This window comes from Aulonocara sp. 'chitande type north' Nkhata Bay, linkage group LG9 (genome assembly GCF_057382095.1).
Source record: "Aulonocara sp. 'chitande type north' Nkhata Bay isolate Kocher_YH1m ecotype deep benthic linkage group LG9, A_spYH_male_GT1.1, whole genome shotgun sequence".
NCBI classification, from domain to species: domain Eukaryota; kingdom Metazoa; phylum Chordata; class Actinopteri; order Cichliformes; family Cichlidae; genus Aulonocara; species Aulonocara sp. 'chitande type north' Nkhata Bay.
The window spans coordinates 27,147,941-27,174,819 of NC_141352.1; the positions used below are offsets into that span (position 1 = coordinate 27,147,941).

The 26,879-nt window shown below is 38.3% G+C and overlaps 1 protein-coding gene across 1 annotated transcript; it reads right to left on the minus strand.

The window, feature by feature from the left end:
- Nucleotides 1–704: 704 nt before the first annotated feature.
- On the minus strand, nucleotides 705–26,502 carry LOC147322267 (cadherin-10-like). Its single transcript, XM_086306748.1, has 12 exons — nucleotides 26,204–26,502; nucleotides 20,280–20,621; nucleotides 13,881–14,175; nucleotides 11,861–11,980; nucleotides 10,570–10,737; nucleotides 10,247–10,428; nucleotides 9,386–9,639; nucleotides 8,265–8,401; nucleotides 8,046–8,167; nucleotides 6,915–7,023; nucleotides 5,998–6,249; nucleotides 705–2,673 (listed from the first exon to the last, which is right to left on the minus strand). Exons 2-12 carry the CDS (start codon nucleotides 20,487–20,489, stop codon nucleotides 2,183–2,185), a joined length of 2,340 nt encoding a protein of 779 aa, XP_086162874.1. The 5' UTR covers nucleotides 20,490–20,621; nucleotides 26,204–26,502; the 3' UTR covers nucleotides 705–2,182.
- Nucleotides 26,503–26,879: the final 377 nt, after the last annotated feature.

Genomic DNA, 26,879 nt, shown 5'->3' on the forward strand with positions numbered 1-26,879 from the left:
AAAGTCATGACCACAGATAAAAGGGCAGACGCATTGTTTCCTTATGTTGACTGCAGTCTTGGAAAGCACATTGCACTTAACAAAGTGCCTAACACAAAATGTCTACATCTATTAAATCAAATAAAAGTTAATCCAGTACAGAACATGTTGGAGGTGTTGGTTGAACTTTTTATGAAGTCTTTGCACAGAATAGAAAATTTAACATCTCTGCTTTCTACTCACTGAAGGTTTTATAGCTCTTATATTGGATTTATTAGCTTGCACATAATCACCACTTAACATTATGCAATTAATAGCTGCCTTATGAAATACATCTTTGTTGTTAGGGATGACGGACAGCTTGTACATAACTAAATAGTTGGTACTTCTACAGAGTATTTGTAGGTATCTTTCAAAATGGTTTTAAATATTGGAATTTTCAGTTTGCATAAGAACCATTGAGCTGTTTTGTGCTATGAGAGCTTCAATTTTCATGTCTTTCATTCTGATATGGTAATAGCTATGATAGGACGTATGATGGTATTAAGCAGCCATTACTGTAGAGCCATGCAACTTCCCTTTGCTCAGCTTTTCTTCAGAGGTAAGTTACTTCAGTTGCACCTCTATTGTTGTCAAGAAGAAATGTGTTGATCTGCAAAAATGTTTCAGAACATAAAAATATAAATGACCAGACAGGCATTTGACAACTGTTTTAATTTGCAAGTACTTCCTCTTGGTGTGGTTGGAATACTGAAAAGTGCTTAAAAGTAGGACGGCACCTACATAACTGGCACTACAGCAGTGAGATTGTAGGTGTTAAGATCTGTAACCTAATGAAGCAACATAAGAAAGACATTGATGGGAGGTTCTCCAAAGCCACCCACTGTTACCTTCTATTAAAAATAAAATGCAGATCAGTGTGAAATAAACTACATAGAGTTTGGTGTAATGTTTCTAGGAAAACGCAGTTTGCTGCCCGCAAGGGAAAGGAAAAAACAAAACCCAAATACATTTTCAAATCCAAACTTTCGTGAAAATCCAAATGAAAATCAGAAGAAGTGAGTCTCTGAATTGTGTACTTTTCTAAATACTCCATATTTCTCCAAATACAGATTTATCAGGATGGTGATTTATAGCACAACTACCCGCTTCTTACACTGTCAGTTATTTTACACATCATATCTGCCAAGCCCAGTTTAGTACCTCTTACAGATTTGTTCAATTCAGACAGTTTGTCAATATCAGATCCAACATGTTTTTACTCAGTGAATAGCTACAGTTCTCTGGTTATTTCTGTATTTCATCACAAAAGCAGTTTAATGAACCACATTAGTTGAAATTACGTAACTGGAAATGTGTGGTTTCTTTTTTACATTGTTTTATTAAGAAAATAAGTATAAAAATATAAATATAAAACAATATGACTCAGCATTCAAACAGCATGAATTCAGTGTATGACAGTTTTCTACAACATACACTTTCCATTACATGTTACACCTATATGATGAAATGAATTCACAGTTTGACAAATAAACTGCACCAACCATTCACATGAACATTGCTTGTCAAACAGATATAGCAAATAGTATATAGGATGTCCATCGTTAAAAACATTTTGTACATGTACAGTATTTAATGGAGCTGGCTCGAAAAGCCATTCGACTCCATCCCTATCCCACCCAAACCCAGTCCGGTACCATTAAACATTGATAGTATACAATACTACTATCGCTCATGTCAATTACAAAACACATTGTCCACATCATTGTTCACAAAAAATCCTAAAATTCAAAGGCATCTTTACTGATTATGACCAAAAACAGTAAAACTTTGAGATTTATACTGTATCTCCATTAAGAGAAAATTCTGCACAGTTCAAGTCTTAATTTTCATTTTAGCATCCACATGTGGATAGCAGTGATTTTTGTTTAAGTGTGTGTGTGTGTGTGTGTGTGTCTGTGTGTCTGTGTGTGTGTGTGTGTGTGTTTATTTTTGTGCCTGCACACACATTTATGAGAATCAAATGGACAACTAGTTAACTAGCAAGCTAGCTAGCAAACCAGACAAACAGATAGATAGCTTGATAGGCAGACAGACAGTCAACTAGCTGGCTAGCTAACTGACTAGACAAATAGCTGGCTAGCCAGATAGCTAGATAAACAGACAGAGAAGCATGGACTTGGAAAAGAGAGACTATCTTTGTCTAAGTTTCTCTGCCAGGGCTCTTCCCTATGTACATCTCTGCCAACTTTTTGAATTGTGGTCCCCAGTTGCTGAGGTAATCATATTCCTGGTCCCCCTCAGTGGCAGCGGACTCCAGGGAACTGAGGGATTCTGCCAGTGACCCAGTGCCCTCATAAGCATACGTGGCCAGGGAGTCATAAGGGGGTGCTGTTGGATCTGAATCATTCTCCTGAAGCCTCCCATTAATGAAGTCCCTGACATCCGTGTTATCCTTTATAGGTGATGTCCTCCGAAAGGGAAACAGCATTTCGGGTATGATGTCCCTGCGTAGCTTGTTAGCATCCATCACCTCTGGGTTGCGCAGCGTGCCAATATCAAAGGCCTGAGTGTCCTCCTCTCCACCCCCTTCATCGTTGTAGCTGACAACGTTGTCTCTGACATCCTCTTTGGAGATGATCAGAGGCTCCTTCTTCCTCTGTCTCCTCAGGGCAGCAAACAGCACCACAATCACTACACAAGAATCAGCGGGAAATGCAGAGAGAGAAAGCACAGCATAAGATGTCTGCCTCCGAACATGTGTCATGCATTAAAGAGCACAGGAGAGCAAAGGCACATAGGGGAAACACATTTGCTACCAGTGACAAATCCTCAACACTGCCTCAGGCATTCACCTCCTATTATTGAAGATTCAGTGAAAAAGCTTTTTATTTCTTTCCCCCTTGAATGTTACATTCACTGTACAAAATGCACGATGGTTAGAGGACCCTTTTTCATTCTCTAACATGCATCCTCATCTTTTTTTCTCCCCAGTAGTAAAAGAGAATAGGAGATTGCAGAGTGAGCATGTTTTCAGTGAGTGACAGTTTTGGAAGAAATGTATTATTTTAAATTAACCTGCTATTCATCAGATAAAAAGATAACACAGGTAGCATAGTTTTCTACTTGCATCCCACTTGGACGTTAATTTTAATGCCTTCAGGCTATATTGCTGAGTAGTGTACTTTAGGAACATTTGTGATTGACCAGTGTCATTTTTTAAGGAGATGCAGCAAGATATGGACCAGCTATGACGAACTGCTCCAGCTCAGTGCCTGTCTTTTGGAGTCAAGCAGAGGTGAATGAGACAGTCTGTCAGGGAGCTTCAAGCGCGAAAAGTGTTGGATAATGAGCAGATGTCATGATATTTTGCTCAAGAGGAGAGTGCAGAGTTTAACCTTCAGCACACTAAATTTGTGCAATGCGGTCTGCCCTGACAGAATTTAAAATTTGGAATTAAAGCAGACAGACACAAGAAAATCTGGTAGCTTGTATTAGAAATTTAGTCACTCGAGGAACACACCAAACTCCAAAGCAATATTTTGACGGAAGGAAGGAGGAAAAGGGTCAAATTCATCTCATGAAAAAGGTTAGGGACAGAGGAGTAAACACATACACATTCATGAGGACAGATCTGTACTTGTCTTTTATTTTGCCCTCAGCAGTTTGCAAGGAATCCTAAGCCTTAAGTGCTTCTATCAAGTATTATGCTGACAGAGGAGGTAAGGTTCAGTGATGGTTGAAACCCATTACTTATTGGACATGCACTTAAAAAAATACTCCTACATGTTTTTTAAAATTCTCCTCAGTAGAACTGCTACTGCTGTTCCCTGACTGCGGATCACAAGGACTTCTGAAAGAAATGCTTTATTACTTAGGAAGGAGCATACAACCTTACCTCCCAGAGAAATACCGACTGTTTAGTTAAGTGGTTTTATGTCTTAATGAAGGGTGCCTAGAAGCACCATTGTACTCCTTTTTGAGACAAAAGTAATTATGTTTGATTGTTCACATTTTAAAAGGAATCCAGAAAGACCCCATGTTGCACTTTGCTACCAGTTATATAATTTAAGATATTTTAAAGATTTTCTCAGGGTCCTTGATTCTATTTGTTATCCATACCAAATGTAATAGTCTGTTCAAATGTCTAAAATTGCATAACTCCTTGTGTTCTCAATAAGCTACTTTGTACCCTCAATTCTCCTTAAGGAGAACATTACAGTGGGTATTTTTGGTGTTAGCGTTTTCATCTCATTTAGTAACACTAGTTTAACACGTAACTAAGTTTCCATGACAACTGGAACCACCTGGTTTAAGTGCTGATGTGTGGCATCCTTGTACTGGCCACATTTGTTTGCATGGAACATGGTCACTGGTATTACAAAGGCAGGTTTCTATTTTAAACCTTTTTTGTATAAGCCATCTTCACTATGGTTTGCAAGCTTTTTATGGTCATCAGCCAGCTCATATGAAGTAGACTGAGGCACTTCACTCTGTTATTGTTAAAACAATCTGTAATGTTTGACTGTGAAATACTTAAATCAGCTATTCTTTAGTGCAGGATTTAATCATTGTTTTAACATATTAAGATGCTAAGCTGCTGCCAGTCAAAGTGGAGTCCCTAGATAGAGTGGCATCTTTTAGGGAAAAAAATTTGGGAGTCCAACCTTTTAATCAATTCCCTGTTTATAATGGCAGACCTTGTGATAGAAGAGAGATTCGGTTGTTCGACTCCATGCGGCCACTTAACAGCATGTACTTGAGCAAACAAGTCACTCTGGTCCATGTTATTGACTTTTTCAGCCAAAATTGCCTGCAGCATGATGCGTATAAGGCCTGCCTGGGGTGATAATTTTGCATTTTGGAGTTATGGTAACTGCTAATATGCCAAAAGAACAGCAAGTTCTCAACATAACCATGGTAGCAATGGTAATGAGGTTGGATAAGAAGTAGACAGATAACTAAACATGTGTACCAATGGGTTTGATGTGACCTTCAAAGACAGGTAAGCCTCGATTTAAAAAAACAAATGAATAAAAAATCTTCACAGACCTCTTCCAAAAAACAATGAATAAAAGTAGGATCAGCCAGAATTCTGTTCATTTCAATAAGTGCTTTACTTGTAACAATGTTTCTTAAATCCAGTTTCTTTGTTGCCACGTCTCATAAACCAAGAGTTCTTCCATGGCAACAGATGTTCTTTAGCTAACCTGATGATGCTGTGGTTTTCTGGGTTTCCACCAGAAAATCTTTTACTCCCAGCAGGTTTTACCTGGATCTTATTTGCTTAAAATATTATATTGTTTTCTTCACAGTAATCTCACTTTAAAGTCTCCTTACTGCTTTTATTGCTCACATCTCACCCCTATATTACACTTAAAGCACAATAATGTCTTGCCTTGTACATACACCTTTACCCTCAGTGTTTTTCCATCAAGTGGATACTTAAAAATATACTGGTTTTCTACATTTTTTTCCACTGTTTGATTTTTGCTCATTTGTAACTAGATATGTTACACCCCTACTTTATAGAGTTGTGCAACTTGTTAAAATACGGTAATAGAGATGGAGCTGCAGCTGTTTTTATTTTGAATGATTTATAATTGTTTTCACTGACTTGAATTGAATATGAGAACCGAGTTGCTATTATTTGCACTGAATACTGTTGTGCCTAAATGAAGAAGCAAACATTACAAGAATAAGAAGTTAAAGTTTTCATGATCCCATGAACATCCATTGTCAGTGACCAAACTGGTCACTAACACAATAAAGCAGGCCTGGCTAGTTACCCTAAAGGGAAGTTAGTTTAAAATTATTATTATATTTATTTATTGTTTTATTATTTTTGGTCAAGACTTTTTACTTCTTTCATTAGACTCACAAAAAGCAGAGAGAAACCCCCCCCCCCCCCCCCCCAAAAAAAAAAAAAAAACAGATTTCATAGGCACCTTTAGGCAACTGCTGTTGTGATTTGGCGCTATATAAATAAAACTGAACTGAACTCAAGAGTGAACTTACTGAGAAGGATGATGACACAGAGCAGTATGGCCACTAGAGCTCCAGTTGTGAGACCATCTGAGAAGGGCAAGACCTCAGGGTTACACGACTGCATGTTTCCACGGCTGTCACAAGCACACACGCGCACGATCAGTGTGCTGGTGCTGCTCTGAATGGGGTAGTCGTTGTCAGAGATCACTACAGGCAAGAGGTACATGCTCATCTCACGGCGGCTGAAACCTCCCCTCCGTGTCAGGATATTGGCAGTGTTATCTGTGGAAACATTCAGACCTTGTCAATGACGAGATTTTAGAATAGCTTTCTTTTTATTTCTGTAAATAAAGGCTTTTATTATAAAAGAGCAAATTGCAGCTTATTAGGTAATTATAGACATCTTCATTCAAAGGCACAGTAACCTGGTCCAAGTATGAAGTTGTGTTTGTTTGTTGAAATTGTGAATATTTGTCCTTGTTATGAGTCTGTTATGTCACATTATCTTACAGTATACATGCCATTATTTAAAGTCTTAGACTAAATGGAGAAAACTGAAAAAACATGTAAAGTTTTCAGACCTGTTACTGCATGGCTACTGAACAACCATTGCATATCTTGTTTGAAAAGCTTCATGAGCATTTCCACTTTCTTGAAAAGCAAATATTTTCTATTGTAGGGCAGATAAAATTAAAATCTGTTTGTAACACAGTGCAGTCCAATATATCTGACTGTGAAGGTTGGCATTTCCACTGTGTTTATTGTGCAGTGAAAGATAATTGGCAATCAACTAGAGCTCTTCAAGAAAGAGTACAAAAATTACAACATCAGAAAAAAACCCTGTAATCGCACAAGGCTTTTGATTTTGAATCATTGTTTATTAATGAGGATGTATTTATGAATATTTCTAAGAGTAAAAATGGTAAAAAAAGAGAAGAATATTTTACCTTCCCTGTCATCAATGGTAAAATTGGGATTGGTGGGACTTATACTAAACACAAACTTGTGTCCCACGAGAGGTTCATCTGTGTCAACAGCACTTATTGTCTGAATCAACTGTAAAAAATCAGAACAAAAGGTTAGGGCAACGCATTAGAAAGCATATGAATATATGCAATTAATATCGTAAAACACTGGAATAACTTTTAAGACATTTGTCAGTTTCAGGATTTGGGATATTTAATGAAGCACAAATATGAATTATGAAGTAGTGTGGATGAGAATTGGTCCATTCACATGGCTACAACTCAAACTCTAAATTTAGACATTTAGACAGGGTCAAGATGACCAACTTAAGTTCAGTATCAGAATAGGGAAGAAAGGTGATGTAAGTGAATTTCCACATGGCATGGTTGTTTGTGATACATGGCCTGGTCTGAGTATTTCAGAAGCTGTTGATGTACTGGGATTTTCCTGTATAACCTAGAGTTCACATAGTATTTTCTAAAAAACGGAAACTATCCAGTGAGCTGCAGTTCTTTGGGAGAAAATACCTTGTTCATACCAGAGGTCAGAGGAGAATGGCCGGACTGCTTTGAGCTGATAGGAGGGCAACAGTAACTCAAACCAAACCAAGGTATGCAGAAGAGCATCTCTGAATGTACAGCAGCAGAAAACTATACCAGGCACCACTTCCATCAGTTACGATTAGCAAACTGAGGCTACATTTCGCATTGTCTCAACTAAAGTTAGACAATTACAATATTGGAAAAAGGTTTCCTGGTCTGATGAGTCTTGATTTCTGCTGCAAAATTTGGATACCAGGGTCAGAATTTGATGTAAACAGCATTAAATTTCCATGTCAGGTGCTTCCAGCAGGATAATACACTATCCCAAATAAATAAAGTAGTTCTAAAGCAGGGTTCCAACAGCATCCCAAGCCAATACAAGCAGCAGATTTAAATGTAATTGTGTCATGAAAATTGTGTCTGGGAACACAGTCGCATCTAAGTATTTTCTGTTGTGTGAATACTTATGCAATATATGCAGCTGACGAATTTGACCCTGTGCTTCAGTGCCATTTATATATATCCTTATTTTGCCCATGAAACCATGATAATGACGGAAACCACTGATACCTGTCCTGCCTTGACATTCTCACAGACAAATGTGTCGTAGGACATGGCAAACTCGGGGGCGTTGTCATTGACATCCAACACCTTGATGAACACTGGCACTCGAGTTGTCTGACGTGGATTATCTAAAATGATTACATAAAATAATTTCAGTTATTTACGGCACAGATGAAAAATTATTATTATTATTATTATAAATTGGATATCAAAAACAACAATTACTTATTTCTGTAGCCACCACAGAAATGTTGTGCCATTTGGATGTTTCTCGGTCCAGTGCTTTCAGTGTTGTGATGGTCCCATTCACAGAATCAATGTTGAACAGCCTCTCCAGATCTGTGTGTCGATCAATGGAGTATCTGCAAGAAATAACGTAGTTATTCATACCAGTGAGATAGAAGTGCTCACAAATCTCCAAACAGACCAAATCATGTTAACTCTACAACAGATTAGTGTTATTGTTGTTGTAAAATGAAGACCAGTTAAAAGTCATTCTGCTTGCACGGGGCTGTCTTTATGAGAAAAAACACACTAACATCCTTATCTACTTAAAATTGTGTTTTACAAAGTGCATTAATTCCTGCAAAAGAAACTGCTTTCCAGGCTCCCCATTGTCAAAAGATGATACATCTTTCTGTGAGCCTGCTCATTTGTCATAGTCACCTTTCATACACAAGTGAAACTGGAATATGCAACACAATACGCCATGTGGCATTGGCCAAGAGCAGCATATCTCTGTGTCAGAGATGGGCAGGCGCCATATGTGTGGAACGGCGGCGCTGAGCTGTGTGAATCGATACAGCAAATTAGGCTCTTTCACTTTGACTTTGTGCAGTGCCACAGAGGGCTTACATAATTCCGGGAAATAAACAGTCTGTATTCACTTCACAATGCTGCCGCCATCTTCCACTGGGAAATCACCAGGAGGGACCCATGAATAATATTCTCCCCCCCTTCTACACTGACACATGGCTTGGCTGATGGATTAGATTTAACTAAGTGGGCACATTTTAATCCTCACTCTATAAAACTGATAAGAGGAGACTTTGTATTTCGTCCATGTGTTGCTTGTTTTTGCATTGATTTTATTCTGGTATAATTAAAGCTGGGACAATGAGTTTTGAAACAATCAAATTACTACAATAAAGCATTACACCCAATTGGCTGGTTAGGAAATCTTTGCTTAACAGGCCATTGATTGTTTTGCAAGTTTACAAAATTGCGAGTACCTAATTCCAGATGAAAGGGAATTTGTTGTTGTAGGCTAGGAAAGCTATTTGGCATTTTACTCAAAGAGTCTGGCACAGTGTAAGGCCTCAGCACTTCTGAGCCCTGTAGCATACTTGACTGGCTTGTTGTCAGCATCTGGGTCCCTGGCTGATACCACACCAACGAAGCTGCCAGCAGCCGTGTCCTCGTGCACCTCGATGATGTAAGGGTTCCTGGTGAAAATTGGGGGCTCGTCCACATCCTCTACCGTTACCTTGACCGTGGCGTAGTCTTTGAATTGCAAACCATGGATGAACCTTGCATCCAAGTAGGTATTTTTCACCTCCACTCTGAACTCGTAGTCCCTCTTAGTTTCATAATCCAGTGGCTAGAGATGAAAGCACATCAGAAGTCAAGCTGTAGACGTTTCCATTTAAAAAGAAAGGGGGAAAAAAACTATCTGCCTCCAGGATTTTGATGTGCAATTGATTGCTTTTCATTTGTCTGCCTTTATCTTAATCATATTCCAAATTCTAGGTTACAAATCCAAATAAGGAATACTGATCTGGGGATCTTTTGAGAGAATTTGTAGCACAAATATTTATATTATTCCTTTTACTACCTTAGGGTGATTTTACATTTCAGTTCAAAAATAGGCTGTCATATTCTTCTTACATCAAAACTGCTAACTAATATCTAATCTGAAACTATGCTGTCCTGACTTACTGTTTGAAGTTAAATGATCTTTATTTTAGATATTTTATATATCTTATGTCAAATTAAAATCAAAACCATACTTTTGGGCTATATTTCAAACTTTTTCCCAAATCTGGAATATTCAAACCAATTACAAAATGTGAAATAATGTAACTACTTTTTTTGTCTGATGTTACAGCTATGACATTAGCTGGTTACTTGAACAGTGACTGTGGAAAACACATATAAAATAGTATAAGAAATAGAGAGAAACAGAAGATGAAATAGAATTGAGGTACCTTTTTTATTATGATGACTCCCTCCTGTGTGATTTGGTCAGTGATAATATTAAAACTGTCATGACCACCAACTATAATGTACTCCATCTCAGCATTACGGCCCACATCTGGATCATCAGCCTTAATTCGCCCAATAGCAGCTCCAATCACTGTGGACTCGACAGCAGTCACACGGAAGGAATCTAAACATGACATTAAATGGGTAAATCTTTGGTTGCGTGCTTGCTTCATTAATCCATGATCATTTTTATTGTACATAGATACAAAACTCTTGTCTTAAAATGCTTTGCAAAACAATAAAGTACAAGAGGGAGGCCTCTTACGATTCGCAAAGCGAGGCGGACTGTCGTTTACATCAGAGAGAGTGATGCTGACTGTAGTGGTTCCTGAAAGCCCTCCCATCTGCCCAGCCATGTCTTTAGCCTGGATCACAACCTGGTAGTTTTCCTTGACTTCTCTGTCCATACCAGGGAGAGCTGTCTTTATCGTGCCTGGAAATAAGAAAAAAGAAAAAGTTAGTCACCACTTTTGCTGTTTTAAAGATACATTTTATTTTGAGAAATTATTTCCTCTCTTACTGTAAATGCGATGAGATTATTATCAATTCTGTCTCTGTCGCAACCATGTCTGCTAGAAAATTACATTTATATGCCTCTGATTTAGTTTGCCAATTAAGTTTCCAAGGGAAATCTAATTGCTGCCCGGATTATGTTTCTTGGCAATGTTTTTTTAGTGTCAGAAGTGCTACATTTGTATACCAGATGCACGATGCAGTACTTTTCTCTGTTTTTTCTTTTCTTTTTTATGATTACACAATATAAGCATTTTGTTTAAAGTCCTTAATAAATGTAATTTTAGTTTGGTTTTACTTACTAGAAATAAATTCTGTGACAACCTCTGTAACATTGTTGAGAACAATACCTTTCAGGGTCAGCTTATGGTTGGAAATAAGGAATTTTAACCTGCTTTGTGAATACAGAGCCCAGTTGTTGTGATCGAACTTTCTCAAATCATTTTCTTCTTGAATTATAAGATAATCGCTCTGTAAATAAGACAGTGTGCAGTTGTTTGTTGCTTTAACAGGGCTTGGTTGCATCAATCTCTGTTTCCATCTGACACTGAGTGAATGCTTAGAGATGAAATTGACATTGATCGTCCCATCTAGCTCTGTTTGGTACGACAGCCTATCAGCCCACTTCCCAAAATGTCAGGCATTACTTATATCCAATTTTAGAAATGCTGTACGTAAATAATGGGACTAATGGATTTGAAAGGTTTTGTCTTATTAATATTTTATGACTCACAGACAAAATGTTTGGTTTCTTCCATGATATATGCAAGATGAAAGATTACATGGCTACAAGTACCGCAGTGTTCTTGTAAATATTAAACTCTTACTTTCCTGACAGAAAACTCGAACATGAACACTTTTTTCAGCCAAACACAAACACAATTGGAAATTTCAGCTGAAATTAGTGGAAGAAATCAATCTTGCACTTATTTGGATTAATAACCCTGGGAGTCAGATGAATCCCCCTTCTTCCGATTTAATTCTCACACACATTGCAACACATTAGAAGCTGCTTCTAAGAGATCCTGCTGCGTTTGGCTTACCATTTTCAGAATCCACAGAGAAGTAGGGCTGTCCCTGTAGAATGCTATACACAAGCTTGGCACTGTTCCCATATGTTTGATCATCAGCATCAGTGGCAGTTACAGTGACAACAGATGTACCTGCAAAACAAACATCGAAAGTCAATTTTAATTGATTCTGTTACTGCGCTTATTAAAACAAGACATGATCAAGTAACTGAGTCAACTTTTGAAATTTACTTCCATTTGTATAGAGAAAGTTTTCTGCAAATTTGACACTCATTTCCAGAAAGCCAGTTGCTCAAAGTGACCATTATTAACGCCATCAGTGCCCTGATATTGTTCGTATTTATTCGACGACCGGGCCTCTGAACAAAATCAATTTTCTCCAAAAAAGCAAGCGTGCCGAGATAGGCGAGTGACTAAACAGTGAATCAAAATTGATAACCTACACTTTCAGACTGTGATTAGATCTCATCTGGATCCACAGTCAAAATTATTACTTTGATTAAACCCAGGTAATGGGTCTAATTTAAATAGCAGTGAGACTAAAAAATGATGGTTTGTCAAGCCTTAAGGAAAGAATACTCTCTCTGTCTCATAAATCAAACCTGGTATGAAAAGATGTAGTAATAACATACACATTTAGTTTTTCAATTCATGCCATGCAGTTTTGACTAATGACACGCCAGCCCGTAGCCATTTTGCACACCAATTACTGTCATAAAATATTTTATGAGAAGCTGAAACTATAATAATAATAATAATCCCCCAAAAATGGAAAAGGTTTCCCCCCCTTTCTGTTAACAGCCCAAAGTGTGGAGAGATAAAGGTACAACTGACATGCTTTTATGCTCGTCTAGGTACAATTACCACTCAACTAAATCATTTTTATTTATGTATTTTTTATGCGACTGAAAGAGTGTTTGCAATTACTAATTACCACCAGGACACATACACTGGGGACTCTAAAGATGTGTCTAAAAAAAAGTTCAAGCTTCGAAAGAACTCAGTTCCTCTCAGATATGCTGTCACTGAAATCACTTCCATATTAAGTCCTGTATAATCCACCCAAGCGTTTCAGTAGTGCTACATTGCGAATACTGTCCTTGGCATTCAGGAGACCTCTGCCGTGTCCTGTTTGGGTCTAACGGTCTCCGTGCATACTAATGAACCCTCGAACATCTGTCCCACTTAGTCCCAGCACTGATAGTATAAAAGGAGGCTGCTGGTTTTTTTTATAGCTGGGTGACTTGGCTAACCAGTGTGTTCAGACTGAACATATAAGGAAGTTTATTAGTCCAGAGGTGGGTAGCGGTGACACTGAGCCATCCTTTGAAGCTAGGACGTCTAAGAAAAATGCATTATGAATTCCAAATGGAATATAATTTTTTGTCATATAGGCAATTGGGTTTTGATTTACCCTTGATTGTTCCCGTGTATTAATTTGTGGTTGCATAATTGAGGATTGATTTCAAGTTGCATGCATTACTTTCGTAAGCTTTGTTTATATTCATGCCAACTGGCTTATTTATATTACTTGAATGGAATGAAGTGGAGTGCAATGAAGCAAATCCTTAATTGGAAAGACTGTGACAATCTAAACTTTTAATATTTCTACCGCCTATTAAAAATGGCAAATGGCATTACTTGTTATGAATGCCCAATGAGCCTGACCGCGTGAATAACAATCGCAAAACAGCAAATAACTGTGAAAAAAGTGAACACAGCGTCACATTAAACCAAACCAGCTGACTGATGAATAGTGGCTTGCTTTTTCTGCATTGCTTGAAAATTGTTTTGCCATATTCTATTAACATTATAATGGCATCAATTCTCAGATAAATAAATGTGGACTAATGGTTTTCCTTATAGATTTAGAAGCTAAATATGATCATTAGTTAATTGTTTAGTCCAATGGGGATGCGATTTTTCAGAGCACAAATGGCCAGTTTTATTTTGTAGCTATCCAGCCAATTAACAGTTGTTGATTTAATTTTGTCCATTAATCAGTGTTAAAATTAAACGAACCATAACTTACCCACTTCAGACATTTCAGGCACACTAGCAAAGTAGATTTCCTTTACAAACTTTGGGGCGTTGTCATTGATGTCATGAATTTTGATATTAAATTCAGTGTCAGGCTCCAGCTCTGCATTGGTGTTTCTGTCCAGAACCTTTGCGTTCAGTGTGTACATGGCTTTTTCTTCTCTGTCCAGCCTCTTTGTGGCGTGAATATCCCCAGACTTCTCATCAATCAGGAACAAGGTGCCTGCCCCATCTCCAGTCAGGATGTACTTCACGTTGCCATCGCCCTTGTCCATGTTGGAGTGCAGCTGAAAATCAGAGAGATCCATATTAAAAATTGAAACGAATCTTAAGACAGACCTGTACAAATTGCGTTATGTTGTATGGGTGTGTAATTGGAGGAATTGCACACTCTTCCGTCATGGACTTCAGGCTGACAAGAAAGCTTCAGCTTTCAGTAAGACGCATTGATTTTGTGTAACCAGTGGCGATAAAGTACAAAGCTATTTAAAATTTAATTCTACTTTTGAACACTTCTCCATACAATAACAACAGTGCTTCTCAATTGCTAACATCAAATGTAGTTGCTGTTGTTAGTTTTTCAAGCCTTTGGAAATGATCTAGAGAACTTTGCTTCTACATTTCTCCCTAATTAGATTTTCTTTAACTTTAAACAAGAAAAAAAAAACCACTGCATGCACTACTGGTAGGAGGGAAATGATTTTTTTTTGTATTGCCCTCGTCTTTCTCAAGTTGGCCAGTTTTTCCTCTTTTGCCAATTTTGACTTTTGTTCCTTTGTGAAATAATTGTTGAAACCCACGAAGGAATCTGGTTCAGTCTTTGAAAATGGTGCCTTTGCACCCAGAGTATCAAGTGTGACGCACTCCATTACTCCAAATCAAATTAGTCGTGGATTTTTCTTCCAGATTGTGCCTTTGAAAAATGATGAGAACCTGACCCACAGCAACAATTGCTAAAATTAGTCACCTCTGACCTATCCATCACCTTGAAGCATCTCCTAAGTGTCACAGACGATGGTGGCATACTGTGACAGACACTTGATTCAAGCTCATTACTGTACTGGATCTGTCAGCAGATATATTTAGAGCACTATCTCATGGGTTCACATTTTAAATGACAAGTAGTTAGGGACACAGAATGTACGTCAGTAACTTATTAATATTAATATCTGCATGCTGTGAAGAAACTAATTATTTTTTCCTGCAGTTGGAAGAATAATGTCAACAGTACAACTCCGGATGGAAATCAGAAATGTATTACCAGAGTGGTAGCTATTCTCAGGTAGAATTAAAAAATAAATAAGGATGCATGTGAAAACAAGATGCTGTCAAGTTCAGATGAACAATAGACACAGCATTTGGCACTTTGTGGGGAAATATTTTCAAGCAGATGATCTCTATTATCCAAAGGCTATTAAAGAGAAATATCAGTCAGCTTGAATTTTCACATATATTTGCGTTCTGAGACAGTCTGTTCATTGTTGGTGAATGTGAGCCGTAGGCCAGTGAACCAAGGATTTAAGATGTGTTATGGATGTGAAAGCTGCTACTGCTATTGACTATGAATGACAGTGTAATTTTAGCAGCCAGGAAACTGTTTGTGTGAATTTTTGCATTCAAATAGGCTTCATATGTTGGCTATGCGCAATTGCACTCTTCAAAAAGAATCTATATTTCCACAGTCACCTTATCGTTAAAAATAATTTTTCATATATTGGCATATAGGTTATAGGAGGGTTAGCTCACTACGCATCACTGGAATCCTGTGCAACATAAGAAGAACATATTTCATTATTGATATTCAAAACTGTGACTCCTCGCATACTCTTGTGTGCTAACACTGTGATAATTAGGCCAGCGCAATTTCAGACCATGTCACACAGCAATTGCATTTTTTTTTCATCTTTTCATGATATTCTCACATTTTTTTTCATCTGATTATTACCATATTTTTCAGGCTTGTTTGTTAATCCAGTTAAAAGAAGGCTGAGAAGCAAAAACAACAAACAATGAGCCATCAAAGGAGCCTAAACCTGTGCAGCCAAGCTGTCTCAAAGATAATAGGAATTTTACAGTCTTTGCAGAGCCCTGTATTTTACATATTTCCCTTAGTCTAAATTGAACCCCCACCCCCCACCCAAGCCCTTTCCCTGTGCACTTGTGCCAATTATTGGATGTCGACATAACGTTCCCTTCATAGCCATGGGTAAAAGAAACATTTTCTCCCCATGGCCATATAGATTTCTGACTTAGTGGAACTGCAAATAAGGAGGGATTCTGCACAAGTAAGCAATGTTAGGAAAAGATACCACAGCATCTAAAAATAATAGTGTTTCTGTTCTCCTGTTGTCAGCAAGGCAATGAGCCAAGAACATGGGATTTTAGGATTTTATTTCTTTTGGGATGTCCTATAGAAACTGCACTCAGTACTGTAATGCACTTTAATCATATATATATATATATATATATCTTTTTTTTTTTGAGAGAGGCATGAGGGGTGTTTTTTCTTGAAGCACACAGTTCAAGTGTGCTAGACTTTGCATCTAACATGTAGCGTAAATCTAGTACAGCTATAAAAAAAAGAAAAACTTCCATTGACACTCTCGAGAAAGTGTGGCACAAAGTGTTTTTCACACAGCCCTTACAAAATCTAATGTTTGCACTGCCACACTATATTTGCAGAGATTTAGTGGCTCTCCTTTCAAGGCCTTGCAGCACAAACACAACGTTTTCAAGGCCTTACAACAGAAGCACAGAAGAGAGCCTTGATGAGTTAAATCGCCTTGCACAAACACTGAGGAATTGTCAGTAAAGCACCAAAATCATTGGCAATTCTTGTCAGGTCTCTGGTAAGCATTGCTTGGTGCTGCAAAGAGGAGATAGCAAAATAGAGTGTAGAACGGTTACAGAATAATCACTCGTCCTCCTCTCCCCCCGTCTCTTAAGACATAGGCAGGAATTCTTTACTATTAGAGCCATGTACTATAATGTGCAATATGTTGGTTAGAGGTACAGCTTACAGTATCTCTGTTGCGCTTTGTGTTTTTTGTAACGCACACAGGTTCGGCAAAATTCATGCAGAGGAGTGTTAAGCAAGGCCTTTCAAAAAGCCAAGGATACTTATTGTCAAAATATTAACACCACAAAGTGAGCTACCTTGAAAGTTTTAATTTAGGCAGCACATTTTGTCTACAAGGCACAAAAACAATGCAGTGTACCGAGCATTTAATAGGATTTTGTTCACTTCAGACACACCACTCATATGCTGCACAATCCAAAGTTTGCGCTTGTATTGCTCAGCATTGCAAGCGTTCACACTTCACAGCCCTGCTTAAGAAGTAGGGCACCACAGCTGCAGACAGTGAGTGCTCACACTCATTAATGCCCCCATGAAAGTCAGTTAAAATGAGATTTGGTGGATTTACACTTGGATTCTACACACTCGCGCTACATAGAATATATAAAAACATAAAGTACACTCTGCTTTTTAGCAACTTGACAACTGCTGCCGAATCTGGCTGAAAATACGACTTTAATAATGAAGTTATTTGTCTCCATCATCCTGTGAGGTATCTGACTGCACTATTCATTATGTAAGCCTCAAAGCTGCGTGTCTTTTGAAGTCCTGATAAGCAATATCATCTGCATTTATTATAGTGCATTTGCAGCCGTGCACTGCTTCCTTTTCAGTTGAGACGTGAGGCATACGAGTGTGAGACTGTTCTTTACATCACATTTGATTGCCATCACCAAGAAATCAACCTCAAGTGAGAGTTAGTGAGTGTGTGGGGGCTGATTGGAGAGCTTTGATTGAATGTGAAATAAACAAGTTCTGCTACAGTGCGCTACAAAGGCCATTAAGTGATCTTTATGTGAAAGACCATCGAGGCTTTGGTGGCTTTGTGCTGGGTACTGGAGTGCTTTTTACATTTTCTTTCTTCCCTTCATACCTGTCTGTCTGTCCTTCTTTGTCTATTTTTTACTTCTACCTTTAACATTGATCCGGCTTTTTTTGATTGATCTTTGTTTTTCTGTTTATCTGCCTTTGTCTGTCTCTTTCTTAAGGTCTCACATTTTTTTTGTATTAGTCTTGTAAGGTTACAATCTATATATCCAATTCTTTCTTTCATTCTTTCTTTCTCCTCATCTTTTGTGATTTTTCATATTTTCTTTTACAGTCTTGTGTTAAAGCTAAATCTTTCATTATTTTTCTTTTTTTCATATTGCTCTTTTTTTGTTCGTCATTCATTCTTATCATTCTTTTTTATTTTATCAGGCTATCACCATCAGTTTTACTTGTCAGTCTTTTGTATTGTATTTCATATAGTTTTTCCGTTTTTTCATATCAGTTTTGTCCTATATTAAATCTTTTATATAGGTCAGTTTTTTGGGCCATTTTTTGTATAGTCTTACAGTTTTCCTTTCAGTTTTTATTGTCAGTCTCTGGTTGCAGTCGTATATTAAGAGTATCTTTCATATAGACCTTTCCATCTTTGGCATTGTTTCTGTTATTTAGCTTCCATATGATCTTGTTTGTTTTTCATTCAGTTTCTTGCGACAGTCAGAGGGTCTTAAGTTATTTTGATCTTTCATATTTTTTTCTTATTTTATTTGCAGTTCTTGGGTTTTTCTTTCCTGTCCATCTTTTGAACAGTCAGAGTTACTCTCTCAGTTTTCTGTATCAGTCTTTTGTATATCTTTCTATATAATCTTTGGCATTGGTCCTGCTTTCTTGTACTGACTTGGGCCCAGGGGGTGCTTGGTATGTTTGCTCGATAAATGAGAAAAATTAGTGATTAAAGTAGGGTTGAAAGTAGGGCACTGATTAATTTTTCATAGACAACTAATTGATTGATCTTTTAACTTGTTCACTCTTAAACTCTCCTTAAAGGCTATGTGCCTTCATCTTAACTTATTATTTGTCTGTTTACCAGTCTCTGTTACCATCACAGTTTTTTCCCTGTGGTTAAACTGATGGAATTAGTGATTTGTGTCAGCTTCCTCTGTAAAGCAGAATGGCAGCGTGTGCTTGCCCTATTTTCCCCCTCCAGTAATTTATTATAGGCTCATGTTTTTCTGACAGTTTAATAGTGAATGATATTGGACACAGGAGGAGTGCGGAACCGGTGAGTGTGATTGCTGTCATGCCACAGAAGTTGGGTGCCAGAAAGCATCAAAGAGTCGAGAAAAAGCCACATCACACCAGTCACCGACATATCACTGGATGGCCCCATTTATAGTTAGCATTTCCTCTGCTGCTTCATCACATAATACAACAAGGTGAATTTCAGTGGCCTTCTTGATTGATATGTTTTCTTCTTCCTCCCTCTCTTCTTTTTTTATTTTTACTGTTCCTTTCTCTTCACCACATCAGAATGATGGTTTCAGCAAAAGAAGTTGTCATATCCCCCGTACTCAACCTTGCACAAGACACTTGTTTACTCCAGAGAATGAGGTGTGTGATGAAAGCCAGCTTCCTCTTAGAAAATTGGCTGTCGACAGTCACCTCATTTCCCTCCCTTGAGTTGATAACTGCAATGCTCCCCATCACACCTGTCTTTATGGTGCTAGCACGGGTGAGCTGACAAAGAACTGTCTGAAGTAGGTGGGTGGAGAAGAATAGCATTGTCCCAAAACTTTTTGGGGCGATTCTTAGGAGAGTCTTGCAGGAGCCGAGTCTCATGTTTTTGTTTGGCTTGGATTTGCTATGGTCTTGACCTGATGTTGATATTAAATTTGCACTTGTTCTATGTGCTGGTGATTAACAAGCTGCATAAACTCATATACGAATTTTGAAGTGCTCCTTAGTTTCATGGTGAACACATGTACAAATGCCATAGTTTGACTCCAGTAGGTGCCACTGTCTATTCATTTTTATTTCTGTTTTTCTTGTATTATGTATCACCCATCACTGTGTTCTTGTACATCCATGCCTATTTCAACAAAATAACCATTTCCTGCCTCCTCAAATTTGAAGGTAGGAATGGTCATATTGTTGAAAAAGGCTGGTCCACAGGCTGTTTCAGCTTCTATATGCTTTGACTTTTTGTCTCATTATGATCTCACAAAAATTATTATAAAGCCAGAAATGGTTGTTTTTGGTATTACTGTTAAAATGGGATGTTATTGTTATATTAATGCTGTCTGCCACATAAAAAAAATCTGTACTTTTATTTTAGCTGTAATAGTATGTTTACACTGCACAGGGTAATCAAGAAAACCATGGAACAAGTGAGGTTGTGTACACTTGTTTCTGTCTGATAGCTCCAGTAACTGTGCCTGTAACAGCCAGATTTCTGGCAGCCCATTCATCTTCAGCCAATTACATCAAACACTACTTCGACAAGCTAAAACTCCTATAATTAGTCTACAATGTGGTTGGACGTTTTACCTTGCCAACATATTGATGGTCGTTTCCTGTATATTCCTCGAGCAGAAAGAATTGATTCCACATCCATCCACGTTTGGACCGCTGAAGAATCTTACCATCACTCTCTGGCATCCCAAACAGATTCCCAATATTCCCAGGTGCAAAAGGAAGGGCAATAGTGGGCCAGAGGATAGAGAGCATGAGGAGCAGCAGAACTTGATTGGTTATCATGGTATCCAATCAGCTGGGAAATGTCCTGAATGACTTCCGAATTATGGTGATAAGCTTCTGAGAGGATCAGCACTGGAAGGTGGTGTCATCAGAACAGACATTGTATTCCTTTCTTTGATCTCCTTTAGATCCCTGTGAAAAGAGGAAACTGTATTCAAGAAAAAGACCATGACACCTATCTATCACTTTGACAGTATACAATTAAAACAGTCAAATAGCATGTGCACTTGTGAAAACAGCAGCTTTGCAAGCCGTTGTACTCTGTGTACAATGACTTTTCCTTCAGATTTCCTTCAGATTTTGCTATACAAGGCCAAGAGCTGCACTAGTTATTCAATCACCTTAAAAGCTTCAAAGCCATGATTTAATGTTGAGGCTTGTCTAAGAGCCGTAAGCTTAAGAATAAATTAATATAGTGTCATCATAAAAGAGTGTATATGTTTTTCTAGTAAAATTGAACTTATCTAATGATAAAAATAGAGATGAAGCTAACGTGGTGGAACTGATTTGACAAACTTCTAAGTAAATGATAAATGAAAGGCATGAAGTATAAAGAATTTCAAGACAATAAACATAATAAATGTATCACCAGATGACTTCGGTAATCTAAGTGCATAACCAATGGAGTGGATGTCAAGATCAAATTCAGTTTAATGAATCGTGCTTCTTGTTTTGTATCAAAATGATCTTTGACTTTGACATATTCATTATGTGATAGGGTTTAATGACATTCCTTTTTTTTTCTTGGAAGCAGTTATTCAAGTACTACATTTTTACTCTTAAGTCTCCATCGCAGCAACATTCCCCAGAGACCAGAAGCATTTAGAAATATGTCATTCAATCGTGATGGCCAGAAAAGCAAACAAACAAACAAACAAAGTGGCTTGTGCTTTAGAAAACTACATAAACTTTAATGGAGGGACTACAACACCAGTGATGTATGAGTGGTCGTCTTGACTTTAGTCGCTTTTTCACTACAGTGGAAACACACTAAGCCAGCAATGATTAGCCTGCAGGGAAACTTTGCTAGGTCCTATTAATTTTTCAATGGGCAACTCCACATCCTTTATTACCAACACTGGCATCCTATCGAAATCATCTTCCTGTAATCAGCCGGAGCAAATTTGTATATTTTTTTTTTTAGATGCAGATAATTTAAGTTTAGTAAATATGGTAGAATTCACAATCAGACATATCTCTTCCACACCCTGCATCTTAAAGGACTGTGGTGCGCTTTACTAATTATAACTTGCATTACTGATGATATGCAAACACTGATGAGATGCTTCAAAGACGGTGAGCATGTTTAAACAGCTTAATACAGGCACCTCTGGGAGAAGTATGCTTCTGACATGAGCAAAATATATTACCCCAACATCCTCTGTAGATTTTTTTTAATGTTCTGCTTCACAGTTGTTCACTTACATTTTACAGCTGCAGAACAGACTTCCACTAACATATGTATAAATGGATCGTCTTGCTAAAGGGAAGTCTGTCTTTTTCATCTCTTCCATCCAGTTCACCCTCCTTACCCACTTCCTCTCAATTTTTAGCTCTACTTAATTTTTGCATCCTTTACTGATGGCTAATTTCATAGATTTTTATTCCCTGGAGATGTTTTGATGCACTCCAAAAGGAGAAAATCCATATAGACATACACAGAATTTCCCAAACCACCAAAATTATCCCCAGGTGTCTGTCAGGCTTTGTGCCTGTGAAAAGGTATTTTGTGTTATTGGCAGTCTTCTTCCAATACTTCACTAAAGGCTGTGTCCCCACTCACTGGTCCTGATAGGTAATTTGGGTGTCTATGCATAATTGATGGTCTTTTGTAAGTTAATCCTAATAAATCTTACCTCTCTTCCTAAAAGAACCCATTTAGCAGTGTCCCTTTATAAAGGTTAAGGTACGAGAGTTACCCCAGCACGCACTCGCTGTGTACCTCATGGAACGCTGTTTAAAAGCCCATGCGAGTCGATGCCTCTGCTTTTGTTCAGAGAATTTAAAAAAGGACTGTGAAGTAAGTCACATGAACAAAGGATCTATTAATGTCAGGGAACAAATTAGTATTATGTTTCTAATGATGATAGCGAAATGGCAAATTTAAGTACACGCAGTACTGTGAATAGAAAATCAAAACATGTAGCTGATAGATCTTAATTTGAAACATTGTATTTATTCTCAGTGACTCGGGGAGTTTAAATGAATGAAATCTGTTACGTCAACAGTAATTCTTCAATAACTGATCAAAGTTTTTTTTAATGTATACGATATATGGATGAGGTAGAGGAGAAAGCTATTAAAACTATGTAATAACTCTAACACAAATTTCATTGACATGGTAGGACTGACCCAAAGCTTTTAAGAAACTATAAAGATGTTGAACAACAGGCTGCACATATGAATGAAATCCAGCGTTCTGCAAGTACAGAGACTTTAATTTTGTCCAAGTATTGCCGCAGTAATGGAGATGAAATGTAGATATTGTGGTAAATTGCTGATGTGCTACATTTTTTATGTTAGTTTCTTGCTCATAATGTGACATTAGTGTGACACGTGCATTGCCGAAATCAGGAAACGCCGCCTTGCAATTAATCTAGTCTGATGCTTGTGATTGCATTTTCTAATTATCATCCCAGCCTGTCCTTGAGTTTTAATAGCATTCTGGATATTAATCTTTGATGTGGTGTGCCTATTAAGCATTAGGCCAGTGTTTCTTTTCAGAATTCTTCCAAACACTCCATTAAAGGATGAGCGAGCATGCTGAATGTATGCCAGATCCTATATACGCAAACTAAATTATCCCAGCTTATTCAACCTATTAAATCGTGGAGTTTATTAAGAAAAAGTTGTTTATGATTAGATTAACTTGTAGGCAGCTTATATGGCTTGGCATTAAGGCACACAGATGTGAAGGGACAGAATTACTTTTAAGTGTTGTCTAGGGTTGTTATTCTTAATCTTGGCTAAGACACAGTCTGGCAGTTGCTCTGCTCTGCTCCGTTTCTGTAATCTGCAAATTATACATTCTTGGTTTGCTGAATAAGAATATCTTTGATCAGATATAAACTAGCTGTTCATCAGGATATGCTTCCTAGAAAAGCGCAGGCTTGCACATTAGTCTGTGTAAAATTTTATGCCCCCGAAATTGAACATGCAGGCTTGCCCATGAAGCCCAAACCGAGCACGCTAACCTTGCACTTTTATTCTCTGACGCTAGTGAGACAATAATTATAGATGCAATATGCAGCAGAGGTCTGGCTAGTAAACCTCTTTAAGAGTTCTCTGCATAATAAACTGATAATCCTCTGTACATGGGAGAATATTGCTGCAAACTTTGGCACTTGAATATGACTGTGGTTACTATTTACTGCAAATGTCTGCAGTGAATAGACTTGCCATGTTTTAATAAGTATATAAGGGATTTAGCTGTTTAGTGAAGATATAAGACACAAAAAGGAGTTGGAAACCGCCCTACTTAACCAAAAATTCATTTTGGATGACATTGATTTATCAAATGAAAATAGTCCCCCAAAGTAACACAATACATTTACATTATCCATGAATAGATGCATTGTTACATAAGGGTAGGACAACATAATAAAGACTCAGCTACACAAAAGCTACACAAAACCTCCTACCTCCTACACCAATATTGACCCACTTTGAAACCACAGACTTTTAGACCCCATCAAAATTCTAGTCTTATGTTTCACAATCAAGGAATTCTGCGCGTGAATATATTTTAAAAGTGCTGTGAATAAACACAGGCAGAGGTGGAGTAATTGGAAAAAGAGAAGACTAAGATGGAGAGAGGGCACAGGAAGGCGGCAAGGTCATCGAACTGGTGTCATGATTAGTCTTGGTGATCTTTTGTACTTACACTGTTTGTCCAAGGGCATGATTTATAGCAAGCAAATGCTGTATTTTTTGCGGTGACAAATGCTAACCATTTATGCGAGGTTGGTGCTAGAAACTAGTGTTATGTGATTGGCAGTTTGAGTGGCTCCAGTGATTGCTTGCCGGTATTGACAGAGCAGCACGGACAGAGTATAAATCTAGCATGAGGGGCGTTGATGCACCAAGCTGCTGCACCTGCGCAAACTTCCACTTGGTGGAGCCCTAGACCTTCCCAAGTCGGCCTCTGCCGGGTGCAGTCTTTGGCAAACCTCAGCAAGCTTTACTCATGTTTTGAAATCCTCAAAGCAATTTTGTGATACAGTGCACACTTCCGTGTTGAAAAGCTACTCTAAGGGGGTTGTGGATGCAGGGGCGTTATTCTTGAAAAGGGTGCGTTGACAATGAAAAGGTAACAAAAAGAGATTAAAAGAGGAAAAAATGTTTATGCTGAGATGCATCTAGGAGAGTGTAACTAGGTAGGAATGAAAGTCTGACCAAGTCATTTTAGACAGAGACCGGAAAGAAATTACAAATACTAGAATTTAATTCAAAGCGAGCTTATTACAGTTCCCATTTTGTTGTGAAAATGCACTCACTTCCCACTCTTGCTTCTCTGTTTGAACATATGTAGTGTTTTTCAAATATGTATTCATGTCTGATTCTTTAAAGCCAGCTTTGCAAATGCTCATGAGAGCCTCTTCGCCTCTGTGGGAGAATGGATTTCCACCTCTTTTCATTCTAATGCTGAAAGGTCGCTCCATAGCTGACAATAATTCAGGGACCGTGTTAGTGGCTAATTTGCACTAAACAATAATGGTGTTACACGGGCATCCTGGCGCACACGACTAAACCCTCATATATCACTTTGGTGACTGTGAAGCCGTCTGCGTGTGAGGCAACACACTGAGGGAGTAGGCTGCTGCTGTTGCTGCTAGAAAGGCTGAAAAAGAGAGTCAGGGTTGGATTAAGTTTGTGCTGTGGAGGACATGCACATATACGTACACTGTAACACTGTTGGCTGCTCTTGTTGCGGTGCTCGAACACCATCATAAACACCTTCATGCATTTTTAGAGATATGAATGGTACAGTGCCTCTCCATCAAATCTGCCCACAGCACATCACAAGTGTGAGCCGCACTCACTGGCTTTCAGCAGACAGACAAATACATCTCCACACACACACATAGAGTCATATATACAGCAGAAGTGCACTTAGGTGTATGCATAGGCTATACTCATGCATATAAGCTATGCAGGCAACCATGGGTGCACAGTATGGAGAACATCGCACTAAGAATAAGTGACAAAGTTTGGATATCAGACTACTAAGTATTTTACATAGTCATAGTATCTTACAGGTACATATTATCTCCTGTGTGACAGGTGTCATGGGCTGAATATTTTACAATGTCAAAAAATATAATGAATTTTAAAAAAGCTAAAGCTTTTTAAAAAATTTTTTAAAGAAAGCACCCTAATTGATCCTTAAGTTTCATTTGTAAAAAGGCAAAAAAAATTGGAATCTACTTGGATATCACAATGTGAAGTTTCCTTGATTTTCAAGTCTTCCTTGTACATTCAAGAAAATTAAAAAAAATAATAAAACATTTTAAGGTATACAAAAAATAAAATACAGCTAATTTGATTCAGCTGTTTTCTAGCTCTTTGAAGTTCCAACACTTCTTTTCCTGAGATATCCACACTGCTGCATTAGTCTGGCTTTGTCACAGTGCAAGGAGCAGATCATCCCCTGGAGTCTGAGAGCAGACAAAATATAAATATACCCTTAAACATTAATCAGAAAAAGCCCTTACCTTTGATTCTCACAGCTTAGCATCCATCTGTGTCACTGAGTGCACGGTACTGTGTTCCTACTCCTTAGCAGTGCTTAGCGGTGGAGACTCTGACTCCTCACGGCAGTGCTTACATTCCAAGACTGACAACAGCACAGCTGGTGCGAATGTGTATGGGAGTGTGTGTGAGTGTGTGTGCGTGGAAAAGAGAGAGAGTCTCCTGCTTACTTCCCTCCCTCGCTCTGTGCTTTGCTCTTTCTCTCTTCCCTCCCTCGCTCCATTTCTCCTCCCCGCTCTCTGGCTTCTCTCCCCTTTCCTCCTCTACACTTTCTTTCTATCATCTCTTCTTGCTCTGTCTGTGTCTCTCTTTCTCTCCCTCCCTTCCCTTCTTTCCTCCCCCTCCCCTCCTCTCTCTCCCTCTCTCTCTCCCTCTATCCCCTCCTCTCTCTTTCTCTAGCCGTGCATCACTTCTGGCGGTGGATGTCACCGAGGCTGAAGCTGAGGCGACTCTTCCCCTGATTGGCTGCCATTCACAAGTTAGCGATAAAGAAAAAGGGAGAGAGAAAAATGAGACAAAAAAGCATGGGGGGGGGGAGGGGAGGGGGGGGGAAGGGGGAAGGGGGGGGGGAGGCTAGAAAATACTGCCCTTACATCCCAGTGAGCATCAGTTGACTGTGGAATAGAGAAACAGGGGAGG